We start from the raw sequence: 14,639 nt of genomic DNA on the forward strand, positions 1-14,639 counted from the left end.
TTGCTTCCCTCACAGCCACATAATACAGAATGTCCGTGTAGCCTACGCCACATACAGGATGCACGAAACGTACAGTAGGCTACCTAAACTGTAGGAGCAATCAGACAAAGGTAGGCTCGTACAAATACCTTCCGAAGATGATTTGTTTCCTCGCGTGGACCTCACCAACAAGCACATGCACCTCCGTCTCCGAAAAGTTTCTCTTCTTTCCGCGTTAGGCTCTGTGCACCAGCTTCACTACTTCCTGAAAGTCACTTGGCTCCTTTGGCCCAATCTCAAACCACCCCCTAAGCCCTCGCCCTATCCACTCCCCCTCCGTTTGCGCGTTCACGCCGAGCTTCGCCATATTAAGGGCCGTCCCAAACCAATTAGCTTGGAGTGCGCTTGGAGTGCGCTTGGAGTGCGCTTGGAGTGCGCTTGGAGTGCGCTTGGAGTGCGCTTGGAGTGCGCTTGGAGTGCGCTTGGAGTGCGCTTGGAGTGCGAGTGGGCTGTCAACCCCTTAAATAGCAAGCCTGTGTAACAGGATTAATATTGTTCCACTAGATTTTCTTATTGTATAACTTTAATAATTATTATTTTCCCTGGGTTTCTGCTCGCCTTTGATTTTAATTGGTTGATTTATTATACACAGGGCTGGGGATTGGTTTTGGGGTATCTGGGGGTGTGACCTTGTGGGGTTAACTGTGCGCATCTATATTTCCTTCCCGTTTGGGGAGTATGGGTGCAACAAGGTCAGTGCTGTCAGTCTGTCTAAGCTAATCTTGTGACAGTACTTAGTCTGCTGTTATAATGTATGTAACCCCCCCCTGGGAGATTTGAAGTATTTCATATGGAATGAGTTATGTTAGACTTGAGGTCACTTTTATTTCACATAAGAATATAAAAAGAATGTTTCCCCGTTTTCATGACTGCAGGGTTAGCCAACGAGCAACGAACTATTGCCAGAGGCTAATGTGTTCTCGTGCCCTGTCTATGTCCATGCAGATGTCCATGCAGGAACAGTCTACAATAAAAAAGATATTTGAATGCACGTCGTCCTCCAGTGTGCTCCGTAAACACAACGCAGATTGAGCCTGGCTACACCTGCATCGATAGCCCGATAGCCGAAGCAGGAAGTGCACGTGGAAGAGATGCCTCAGGAAACCGCATATAAATAACGTTCCGTCTTCCTACACTGTCAATTATTGCAGATTATTTTACAGCACTCAAACATTTGTTTTTCTCACACTGATTTCATTGCCTCAAACAAAATCGAAGACAAAAATAGGAGAACATCACTTTATCCCTATATCACTTGACTTGTAGCAAACTCTTAAAAGCCTGTATTCATAGCCGACATAAAATAAATCTAAATAGGCCTAGGTCTACGTCAAATGTAGCCTACATCATATATTCCTTTCCATTAGGCTGCGATATGCAAATTGAGCTTCACAAAAGAAGGAATGCTGCCCAAGAGGCATAGGAGTAAGTTATTAATGGATTTATGTCTTTGTCTCGGGACAGTGTCATAGTATTCATTTAGTTAGAGTTCATTTGAAAAAACATTTCCGTTTGGACTTTTGACCATTTCTCATCATACATGGATTTAATTATAGTGATTTATATTTGTATTATAAATCCTAATTTTTTTTCCCATAAATCACCTAAACATGCCATGGTGACGGCCCTGTCCCAGTCGGTTCCGGTGGAGTGGGGAGTCCGTCCCACATTTGGCTTTCCATTTATATACCCTCCCCCTCGATTGAGAGTGCGATCCACAGCTGCGAGTGACACTTCATTTGGAGGGACACTCGGTGGCGGAGTGGGAGTGGGTAGGGGGTGGTTTGGGATTGGCCCTACATTTCCTGTCCAATATGATTGGATTTAATGATTCATCAGGTGTGCGCTGGGTCTTCCGCACACCTGATGAATCACTTAAGCCAATCATATAGGACAGGAAATAAAGATGCCAAGTGACTTTCAGGAAGTAGTGGAGCTGGTGCACAGAGCCGTTGATTACCGTCATAGTTTTGACCATATATGGTTGAATTTGGGCGTGGAGAGGGCGGAACACGAGGCGCGTGCACGTCCGCTGTGTTCTACGACACCGTGGGATTGAGAAATCGGCGCAGCAGCGTGTACGCCATGTTTGATGGATCCGAAAAGCGTGTAAATATTCTCGTCGTACGCGGCAGTCCGCCCTTTTCTGGTTTTCGTCGTACGCCCTCTTTTACACCTGAATTTACACGCTCTTTGATAAATGAGGCCCCTGATGTCCATAAATCTAGTCAACATAACATGTGACTTCTAGTTCCACTGAGTGAGTCCAGGATAGAGAGGCAGAGAGACTCTGTTCTAAAGCTATGCTAGCTGTAGAGTAGCACTAAAGAGTAAACACAGAGCACAAATACACACACACACAGTCACACACTCTTCTCTCTTTTGGAGATAGTGCCTTAATCAGGGTGTGATCATAACAAGCAGAGACATTTACATATTTCCTGGTCACGTCACATGACCACTGACCCACAAGCCCAGCAAACCAAGAAGAGTAACCATGACGGCAGCAGTCAACCACACACACACCAACTAGTGAAGCATAGGATTCCTCCTCTAGTGTTTGTGTGTGGCAGGGTGTGCAAGCAGACACACACACACACACACACACACACACACACACACACACACACACACACACATGTGGGCACACGTTTTCCTTGGGTGCTAGAGTATGAACCTGCAGCTTGTCTTTCCATATGGCCAGCCAGAAACACTTAGTTCCAACCAAACACACACACACACACACACACACACACACACACACACACACACACACACAGTAAGTACCTAAAATAGATCTCATATCACTAGTAAAAACATACTCTTTGGGAGTTGAAATATGAATTCATGTTAATACGAAGATTTAGCATTTTATTATCACAATGTGCAAAACAACAATCATACTGTACATAGACGAGCAATTTATGCACGACTTAAAACATATTCTGCAGGATCATTGTTTCCATAAACAGTATCTCAATTATTCATCTTGAACAAGTCATGAAATCAAAAGGTTGTCATTATAAAACAGGAGTGTTGTGTTGAATTCATGCTGCAACACAAACATTGAACAAATTGACATATTCTCAGATATCATACATTATATCATATTTACAGACGTCACACATTATATCAACCTCAATCATAGATTTAACAAGTCAAGTCTCTGCTATTCACAGTGAAAGTCCTTTTACAGCGCAGCACTCTAACAGAACAAGGACGTCCAGTCAAAGGGGCAGAACCCTTCATCTCCTCATGACCACAGTGGGGTCATCAATGTCAACATTGACCTGGGACAACCTCTGTATCTGTAGTCATGGTTACAATCAACCACACCCCATCATGTCACACAGGTGTGTGGGGACAGAACTGTGTTTCCATGGAGACCAAGGTGTTCCTCCAGGACACGGGAGGCTACTCTACCTGGCACAGGGTCACTGAGGTGTTAATCTCATTCACCCTAAAAGCTGGGTAGAGGGGCTCAGTGAATGTGGTGTGGAATGTGTACAGGTGGGTCATTGTGTCAGAGGAGATCCTGTAGAAGGAGAGTACGCCAGCTGACCAGTCCAGGAAAACTCCTACTCTGATGGATGCAGGTAACCAATCAGGTAAAATAGTCATTTCTTGATTGTGCCAGACAAAGACTTTCTTCCCCCACTTCATCAGATTCCAGGATTTGTCATTGGCTCCAAGTCCACAGGCACGGCTGCCTCCCTTCCTGCTGATGCTCTTATATGTCACTCCTATCCGACCATCCCCCTTCATATCCACCTCCCAGTAATGGCGTCCAGTCAGACCCTCTCTACACAGCACCTGTTCATGTTCATCAAACCTCTCTGGGTGATCAGGATACAGCTGATCCTCTTCAACCCTCTCCACCCTCCTGTTGTCCTCAGACAGAGAGAGCTCTCTGTGTGCTGTGTTTGGGTCCAGACTGAGATCACAGGCATCTACAGATGAGAGGAGAAAGGCTGGATTACAACCTGTGTTAGAATGTGTGTGTGTGTGTGTGTGTGTGTGTGTGTGTGTGTGTGTTCCTGGCTATGTTAACATTTTGGAAAATTAAATATGAATTGATCCAGGAACAACAAGGTTAAAGTTTGAGTCAACAAAAGATTGAGGTCAAGCATTTCCACATATCAAGTCAATGGATGGTTGTGATTCCCTCAGGTTATTGTTTTGTACATTGACCAAAACAGCTCTTCAAAACAACAACTTACACTTCTTAAGCAGCTGTGATTTCACCCAGATCTCTTCATTATGGTCCACACTATGAGAGAGGCAGAGGAAGAGAGTGAAAGAGTGATACACACACACACACACACACACACACACACACACACACACACACACACACACACACACACACACACACACACACACACACACACAGCCTATGTACTGTATGAAGAGCAGTCTGGACAAGAGACAACTGACAAACAGTGATAACTCAATATAAGGATCTGTCTGTGTGTGAAGTACTGCTTAAAAGAGTGATGAGGCAGGAGCCAATATCAGGACCCACTGTTCTCAGACTAACATGAGAAATACAGACAATCTGAAAATGGTTACAGCAACAGTAACTGGACTTAAAAACACAGCTCTGCAAAAAATGGCAAAAACATGCATTACTAATCAATACTAACTTGAGTTTCTCCAGCCTTAAGAGTGGATCAGAGAGCAGCTCCACTCCTGAGTCTCCTGGGTGATTGTAGCTCAGGTCCAGTTCTCTCAGGTGGGAGGGGTTTGACCTGAGTGCTGAAGCCAGAGCAGCACAGCCTTCCTCTGTGACTCGACAGAAAGACAGCCTATAGAGAGAGAGGGCATCAGGATATTACAACAGCTCTGCTGCACTCTGCTGGTGAGAGATGGAACTGCATACAATGTGTTTACCAGTATGATGCATGATGTAAAATGAGAGCAAGTGACATAAGAGAAATTGAATAATCTATTATTTGCCAAATAAAGAATAATATATTCTCAGCTACATATCAATGTTTACCTTTTCATCATAAATACATTGATTTGTGGAATTATCAAAATATTTATCTCTCATTGGTGGAGTGTGTTTCTAATAACTGACCTCAGTATCTTCAGTCTACAGTTGGGACTCTTCAGTCCCTCAGAGAGCAGCTTCACTCCTGAGTCATGCAGGTCATTGTGACTGAGGTCCAGCTCTGTCAGGTGGGAGTTTGAGCTGAGGGTTGAAGCCAACTCCTCACAACTGTTCTCTGTCAGGAAACAGTTGTCCAGCCTAAATAGGAGATGCAAATACACGACAACATGCTGAGTAACAAGTAGACTAGAGTGAGAATTTAGTCTACACAGAGAAACGTAAATGACAACATAGTGACTCACAGGCTAGAAGTCATGGAGAGAGTTGGTTGAGCCACACGTTAGTCAGTGTGTAGTAACATAGAACATGTCGTTCATGTGTTCAGATGAAGCAGTGTTTTAGTCCTGAGCCCTATGTTACGTCCTTCCTAACTACTGTAGGAGCCAGAGATCAGCCAGAGATCAGTGGTGCTCAGCTGAGAACTGGTATCCTTCCCCTTTCTATTGAAGTAGGTCGGTTCACAGCGAAGCCAGAAGAGAACAGGATATGCTCATGCATTATGTGGGCTGTGATCTAAAAGATGTTGAAAATGAATTTCATTTCATATTTTATCATACATTATATTATGATTTGAGGATTCCCTTGTTTGATGAAATGCAAAATCAAGACCCTGAGCTGTGCTGGGCAGATAATGGCCAGAAGCTGAAGTGGATTATTTAAGGCTGAAGTATTTAAGATTGCCCGTTTTATTTATAAGGCCTGGATTAGAGAACAATCTGTTTTTAAGTAAGATATGTCAGGCTCTCCTGACATGATGTGTGAGTTCCAGTGCTGGGTAAGCTACTTTCAAAACCTAACTATTACACATTACGAGTTACGTTCATTTGAGAGTAATTCATTTATTTATAAGATTACATTTTAAACAATCCTGGACATATGTGAGTATGAAAATAAAACTATACATACAGCAAACCAATATTTTACGAGCTAGGCCTAGGCTAGCTTACTTTAATCTTTTACACTTTTTTTTCAAATCTACTGTAGATAATAAACAAACTGAATAATCATGTAATAATTGGCATCCATGGTTGAACCTAATTGCTGACCTATATCAATATGTAGCCTACAAAAAGCTGGCTAGATAGGAAACCTGTTACAAAGGCTGATGAATGGTAAATGGACTGCACTTATACAGCGCTTTTATCCACAGCACTTCACAATGGCCTCTCATTCACACACCAATGGTGGCAGCTGTCATGTAAGATGCTAACCTGCTCACTGGGAGCAATTTGGGGTTCAGTGTCTTGCTCAAGGACACTTCGACATGTGGACAGGAAGAGCAGCCGGGATTTGAACCGCCGACCCTGCGGTCATTGGACGACCCACTCTACCACTTGAGTCACAAGTGAAGCTACCTAGCCTAACCTATACCTAGGGCTCTGGAGGGCTAGTATTACATACTACTAAAATACCTAAAGCATGTGTTTTTAATTCTGAAAGTGCATTTTGCGTGTTCTTTTTCTGGTTCTCAAAGTTGAACAGTGGAGTAAAAGGGCACTTGGAACTTGGCCAGTAAGTCTCATGATAAGCTTTCTAAAAGTGCTCAATTCTACTGTTGACAGAGGCAGCATGTCTTCGGCAACATACTCTTACACAAATCTCCTCAAGTCTCGGGGATCAAGGGCAGATCGAAATCCAAAGAAATCAAATCTATGTTGCTTGGTTTGCTCTCGTAATGAGAGTGTATCCATTGTGAAAACATAGCACCTGTAGCCATTGTTGTCTTCTCTTCGCTGGTCATGTAGCGTTGCGCTGTAGCTATGCAGATTCCAGGTGAGTGGACTTTACCAATCAATCATTCATCCTCATTCTCCCCCGTTCCCGTTCACACCCCCCCAATCAAATGCCAGCAAACAAACACACAAAAAATAAACTTCCCTCTCCCTGTGCGGTCTGTGTTTCAATACCGTAAGTAACAAATTATTTGACATTGTAACTGTAACAATAATACCGAAATCCTTCAGTATCTGTAACATGTTATATTGGTTGCTTAGTTACTGCCAACAGCAATATGTTACTGTAATGCATTACTTTTGTAGCGCGTTACACCCATGTTTCTTTAATTATATGTTTGATCTTTGTTTATGAAAAACTATGTTCTTCAGGTGCAGCTCTCTCAGGGGACAGTCTGGTGACTGGAGGGAGGAGGCCAGGGATTCACAGGCCTCTTTGGCGAGACACACTTTAGTTAGTCTGTAGAAACAGACATGTCCTTCATGAGATGGAGTGCAGTGTAGAAGTTAGGACCTCTGACTGCTTCTGTAGGTCTGTTGGCAACCAGGGTTCAAATCCCATCTCTATCTCTTTCACAGACCTACTGTATGTCTCCTGTCACCCCACCTACTCCCTTCCTACTGTCTAGAGGAAACACATGTCCACTGTCCTTGTAATGGAACATGTCTATTGTGGCGTGGTGCTTGTCAGGTTTGTTGAACAGCTTGTAACGTGGTGGATGGAGTGTATAAAAACACTGCATCTATTTACGGAGTTGTAAGTTTTATTTTTAAATGTCATGTTATTTGCTGTTAGTGACAGATAAATATGAATTCTACATATTTGCACTTTCACACTCAACTTCCCTGAACTATAGTCTGCTCTAACCCTGGTTAGTAGAGTACAGTATGTTCACTATTTTGACAACATGTCCCTCAAAACGATAACACTAGTCTTCCTGACTGAAATATACAATCCCTACAGATGTGATGGGAGTGTGTTTAGTGATACTGCATCAGTCAGCTGAGTTGAATATTCACATAAATGGTTAGTAACAAGTCAATAGTAACAATGTATGTTAAACATTAAAACATTCAAAATTTCTCCCCATCTCTCCCACCTGGTGTGTCCCATATATCTGAGGGTCAGTGAGTCACCAGAAAATCAACTGAACTGAAAAAAGACTGCATATGAACATGCTCTAAGAGTGACAATGTGAGACTAACAGACTGTCCAGCTATGTGTCCATTTTAGGGTTGTCATCATGTGAAAACTCCTGTAAAGGTACTGACCTCAGTGTCTCCAGTTTACAGTGTGGACCTCTCAGGGCAGAGAAGAGGACCTTCAGGTCATCATCAACGTCATTCTTGCCAATCAATATCTTCATCTCCTTTACAATGCTGATAATGTTCTTCAGGTGCAGCTCTCTCAGAGGACAGTCTGGTGTCTGGAGGGTGGAGGCCAGTGATTCACAGTCCTCAAGGCTGAGCTTCATGTCAGTCAGTCTGTAGAAACAGAGAACATGTCCTTCATGAGCTGGAGTTGCCAGGGTTCAAATCCCATCTCTATCTCTTTCACAGACCTACTGTATGTCTCCTGTCACCCCACCTACTCCCTTTCTACTGTCTAGAGGAAACACATGTCCTCTGTTCTTGTAATGGCACCAATGTCGTGGAGCTTGTCATTTTTGTAAAGCAGCTTGTAACATGGTGGTAGGAGTGTAGACACTGAATCTGCTGAGTTGTATGTTTTCTTTTTACTTTTAATTTTGTTGTTGCCTCCACCATCCCAGCCTCCATCTTTGGTTCTATTTGACTCTGTCAGGGGATTGATGGATAACATGCTGCTCTGTGCCTTTGCTGTTGATCATGTAGCACATGCATTTCCAGACTGAGAGCTTTCTGAAGCAGAACCATACTGGTTGCTATGGTAAATGGTAAATGGACTGCACTTATACAGTACTTTCATCCAAAGCGCTTTACAATGAAGGCCTCTCATTCACCCATTCAAACACACATACACACACCAATGGTGTCAGCTGCCATGCAAGGTGCTAGCCTGCTCATTAGGAGCAATTGGGGGTTCATTGTCTTGCCCAAGGGCACTTCGACATTTTGTCAGGAGGAGCAGGGATTTGAACCGCCATTGGACGACCCGCTCAACCTCCTGAGCTACAGCCGCCCGTCTCCGGGCTCTCCCCCCACACTCCCCAGTCCAAACCCTGTGTCTATATCACCCTCACACGGACAGCTGGCTTCGCTCAAATGTTTGTTTTGATTTGTGGATCTGCCCCCTAATATGTATTCACTCCAAAATTGAATAGGTTCTACTGTAAGTTGGCCTATGCTACACCCCTCCACCAAGTTTCTTGAAAATCGGTCTGGTAGTGTTTGCATAATCATGCTAAGAAAACAACCAATCAATGAGTGAACACACATCACTGACAACATTACCTCTCGCCCTGCGCTGTTGCTGGAGCGGAGGTAGAGTACACTGTAAACACGAATACATTCAGATAATATATACACCCTCTTTCCCACCTGGTGTGTCCCATATATGTCTGAGGGTCTGTGACTGCACAGAAAAGCAACTGAATTAACACAGTCCTTTAAAACAATCAGCGTCATTTATACTAGTGTGATATGTGTCAGTTTGACATTAATATTTACATTGCCTTTCTGCATTTCCTCACAGCTGGGATCAGTCTGTTATGCCCTTTCTTGGCTATGTTGTATTTCCTCTGGTCCATCTCATCCAGCACACCCTGTGACATCAGAAGTGCGTTGGCCAGTGCTGAGCAGTGATCTCCTGAGAGAGCGCGTTTATCTCGATCTGGTGACATGAGGAACTTGTGAATGTCTTCATGTACTGAACTGTCTTTCATCTCAGTCAAGCAGAGGATGAGATTGATGTAACTATCAGGTGAGAGGTTCTCCACATCTGGCTTCCTAAGGTATTTCTTCATCTCCTCAACAGTCTCTGAGCTGCTCTCTGTCTGTGGCAGAAGGCCTTGTAAGAGAGTCTGGTTGGACTCCAGTGAGATGCCAAGCAGGAAGCGGAGGAACAGGTCCAGATGTCCATTCTCACTCTGTAGAGATTCATCCACAACTCTCTTCAGCACCTCATGCAGGGGCAGCTCTGTCGACACATTCTCCAGGAGAGACTCCAGTGAACTGATGTCGTTTCTCACACAGCAGTAGAACACATAGACAGCAGCAAGGAACTCCTGAAAGCTCAGGTGCACAAAGCAGTACACCTTGTTCTTATACAGGCCATGCTCTTCTTTCAGGATTTCTGTGCACAATCCACTTTCCACTGCTGCTTTATTGAAATCAATTCCACACTTTTTCAGCTCCTCCTCTGAGAATATGAGATTTCCCTTCAGCAGCTGTTGGAATGCCAGCTGGGCCAGTTTCAGAATGTCGCCGTCTCTTGATTTCAGGATCTGCTGTCTAGACTGATCTTTCTCGTTTCTCTCTTCATACTTTCCAAGCGCCACCCCTGTTTGAGTGATCAGGAAGTGAATGTACATCTCAGTCAGAGATGTAGGGATCTCTCCTTTCTTGTTTTTACTCAGCATAGGTGCTAGAACCTTGGCAGTGATGTAACACATGATAGGTATGTAACACATGATGTAGAGGCTTCTGTTTTTCTTGATGTGATCGATGATTTTGTTGGCTAGTTCTTCATCTTCACTGAACTGCTTCCTGAAGTACTCCTCCTTCTGTTGGTCTGTGAACCCTCGTACTTCAGTCATCTGGTCAATGCACTTGCGTTCAATCTGTTTGGCTGCTGCAGGTCGTGTGGTTATCCAGAGGAGAGCAGAGGGAAGCAGATTTCCATCAATGAGGTTTGTCAGCAGCATGTCCACTGATGATTTCTTCATGGTATCCCTCAACCTCTTGTTCTGACTGAAATTGAATGGAAGTTTGCTCTCATCCAGACCATCAAAGATGCACAGAACTTTAGAAGATGCAAACATGCTTGCATCTGCTATCTCTGAAAGTTCAGGGTGAAAGTAACACAGAAGGTCATGCAGACTGTACTGCTCATCCTGGATCAAATTCAGCTCTCTGAATGGAAGCACAAAGATGAAATCTATATCCTGATTGGCTTTCCCTTCTGCCCAGTCAAGGATGAACTTCTGCACTGAGACTGTCTTTCCTATACCCGCCATGCCTTTCGTCATCAGAGTTCTGATGGATTCTTCTTGTTCAGGACGGGGTTTGAAGATGTCATTACAGTTGATAGAAGTAACTGATGATTTTTGGAGTGATTCAATCCGCCTGATCTCATGTTCTGTATTAACCTCTTTACTCTCCCCATCAGTGATGAAGAGCTCTGTGTAGATGCTGTTGAGGAGAGTTTTTCTGTCTTCTGTAGTCCCCTCAAACATGAATCTGAAACGTTTCTTCAAACTGTCTTGAAGTGTGTCTTTAACTCTTTTTTGGTTCAGCACAGGGGAGAATGGGAGAAAGTGAAAATGTAGAGTGAGACATGAAGAATAAAAAGCATAAAACAACATCCAGTACAAGCAGAATCCTCATACAGTAGCAGTATATAGATCTGTGAAACACAATGGACCCTTCTAACAAAAACATTCTCCTGATTTTACATATCTCACCTTTGTTTGGTGGCACTGCATGGTGTGGCCTTGGCTACGCCTTCTGAAATTATAAGGAAAAACAAGACCCATGATGTCCAAGACCAGGACGATACTGTCCTACAGAACCTCGGGGATGATAAAGGACGATACTGTCCTTCAGAACCTCAGGGATGATAAAGGATGATACTGTCCTACAGAACCTCAGGGATGATAAAGGATGATACTGTCCTACAGAACCTCAGGGATGATAAAGGACGATACTGTCCTACAGAACCTCAGGGATGATAAAGGACGATACTGTCCTACAGAACCTCGGGGATGATAAAGGATGATACTGTCCTACAGAACCCCAGGGATGATAAAGGATGATACTGTCCTACACAACCTCAGGGATGATAAAGGATGATACTGTCCTACAGAACCTCAGGGATGATAAAGGATGATACTGTCCTACAGAACCTCAGGGATGATAAAGGATGATACTGTCCTACAGAACCTCAGGGATGATAAAGGATGATACTGTCCTACAAAACCTCAGGGATGATAAAGGATGATACTGTCCTACACAACCTCAGGGATGATAAAGGATGATACTGTCCTACACAACCTCAGGGATGATAAAGGATGATACTGTCCTACAGAACCTCAGGGATGATAAAGGATCATACTGTCCTACAGAACCTCAGGGATGATAAAGGATGATACTGTCCTACACAACCTCAGGAATGATAAAGGATGATTGTGTTCTTGTAGCAGTATGACCTTCTGGAGGGGACAACAATGCTACTGTAGCACAGACAGAAGTGCGGGATGAACAAACACACATGCGCGCGTGCCCGTGCACACACACACACACACACACACACACACACAGTTTACTATAGATTATCAGGCTAACTTGGTAGAGCTCTGGTGCAGTATGTTCTCCATATGTTATCTCTTAGATAGTTTGGAGTTCATTGTTGTCATGGTGCAGTTATAGATAAGAATAAGAAACACAACTTATTTGTTTGTGACAAGATTAAATAAACATAATCTAACAACAGAGCTTACCAAGGTCCTGGACCAAATGAGCCTCTTTCTCCTGGAGGATCCTGTAGAAGGCTGATTTGACCTTGACTCCCCCGGATTTTAAGGCGTTGTCCAGCTCCCTCATCTTCTTCTGTCTGGTCGGGGCTGCTTGGATGTCAGAGTAGAGCTCATCAGGGATCATACCCTTCTGGTGCAGTTCATCTGCTATAGGCATCACCTCAGCAACCCTCTGAATGAGCTTAGACCAATGTGTGTCCACAAACTTTGCCTCTAGAGAAGAGAAATACACACACAAACACACACAGAGAGAAGAGAATGGTAAACTGGTAGCTTTTACTTCTAAACATGTCCAGCGTTCCACCTCAGTACAGACACACAGCCTCACCTCTGTCTTCTCTTGTCCTCTCTGTCTCACTCTGTCCATCATGAGAGGTGGAGGGCCTGAGGAAGAAAAAAGGTGTCGTCTTATATTCGGGGTCTAGACTTTTAAATGTAATTATACATTCACAACAGCAGATGGCGTTGTTTCCCCAAGCATGCCACCGCTTTTCTCCCTCAAGGCACAACACACAGTGACGGGTGGCTGGCTATAGAGATGGAGAGACGTGAGCTGTGTTCGGAATCGCTCCCTCGTTCCCTCACTCCCTATTCCCTATATAGGGTTCACCATGTAGTGAACTACCTAGGGAACGGAGAAAATGTAGGGTACATGCACTGTTCCCTGCAAATCAAGGTGAATTGTGGGTAATAAATAGTGAACTATATAGGGAACGAAAATTCCGTGGAGAATTCGGACACTACAAACAAAATGGCTGACGCCCTATATAGTGCACTATACAGTGAATAGGGAGCGATTCCGAACATAGCTGTGGTATATAATAGGCGATTTTACCCTCTGAGAGTAGAAGACACATTTGTCAAGTATTTCTTAGTTACATTTTGTGATAGAAGAAGCTAGTAATTATTTATAGGGATATTGTGCTATTTTGGACATTTAGTCCTATTTGTGGTCTGTTTACCATTAACTTGAAACGTAGAGATCATACTTTCACTGATCATTCCAATATTGAGCTAGTTGCAGTTCCTATGCAAGCTCTCACTGGACTACAATGGAAGTCAATGGGGCACAGTGAATGTGGGTGTAGTCTTACCAGTCTCAGTATGCTCTCCTGTGAAATGTATTGCAATCCTAATATTTTAACATGTTTGGCATGGCTTGGACATAAGCATTCCGCTGGCACTTGTTTTCACTGCTCCCACAGAGGACTATGTTGAAGTCATGCCAAACACCTAGAAATATTCGGATTATGATACATTTCACAGGAGAGCATACTGAGACTGGTAAGATTATCCACACCCTGGAACTACAACCCAGGAGCAATGTTGACACTGCCCCCTATATTCACACTCTGGTACTACAACCCAGGAGCAATGTTGACACTGCCCCCTATATCCACATCCTGGTGCTACAACCCAGGAGCAATGTTGACACTGCCCCCTATATTCACACTCTGGTACTGCAACACAGGGGCAACATCAACAAGATATAATCTGACTGATAACAACTGAACTCACCTTGAGTTTCTCTGGTCATTAGATGCTGCTCCACTGTTGTCCTCCTCTGTCTTCCCCCCTGCTTTTCTCTTCTCTTTTGTCTTTCCATCTTCTATCTTCTCCTCTGGCTCTCCCTCTTTTCTTTTCTCTACCTCCCTCTTTTCTATCTCTTCCAGACTTCTTCTGCGGGCTGTGGAAATGATGATGCTTTCTCTCCTCTGTTCAGTCCTCCGTTGAGAGTCCCTCTCCTCACTCCGATATTTGGAAGTATTTCTCCCCATGGTCTGATCTCCTCAGTCCTTACACCATGCATTTAATTTAGTTGACTTGTTTGTCACTCATGCCTAATTCCTTCACCTGACAAGAGTTAACTGGATTCTGAACAGACTGGATTCTGTAAGAGACATTCACAGGTGTTTTAAAAAGCCCTGAAGCCCTGATGTCCATAAATGTAGTCAACATAACATGTGACTTCTAGTTCCACTGAGTGAGTCCAGGATAGAGAGGCAGAGAGACTCTGTTCTAAAGCTATGCTAGCTGTAGAGTAGCACTAAAGAGTAAACACAGAGCACAAATACA

At 43.8% G+C, this 14,639-nt stretch overlaps 1 protein-coding gene across 1 annotated transcript; it reads right to left on the bottom strand.

The window, feature by feature from the left end:
• Positions 1 to 3,284: 3,284 nt before the first annotated feature.
• Positions 3,285 to 14,169, bottom strand: LOC311327320 (NACHT, LRR and PYD domains-containing protein 3-like; the record flags this gene model as incomplete). Its single annotated transcript, XM_084460353.1, has 10 exons — positions 3,285 to 3,347; positions 3,463 to 3,989; positions 4,260 to 4,309; positions 4,686 to 4,847; positions 5,123 to 5,293; positions 8,161 to 8,373; positions 9,538 to 11,310; positions 11,493 to 11,535; positions 12,528 to 12,776; positions 14,082 to 14,169. 10 exons carry the CDS (start codon positions 14,167 to 14,169, stop codon positions 3,285 to 3,287), a joined length of 3,339 nt encoding a protein of 1,112 aa, XP_084316479.1.
• Positions 14,170 to 14,639: the final 470 nt, after the last annotated feature.

The sequence above is a fragment of the Borostomias antarcticus genome, assembly GCF_949987555.1.
Source record: "Borostomias antarcticus genome assembly, chromosome: 31".
Lineage (NCBI taxonomy): Eukaryota > Metazoa > Chordata > Actinopteri > Stomiiformes > Stomiidae > Borostomias > Borostomias antarcticus.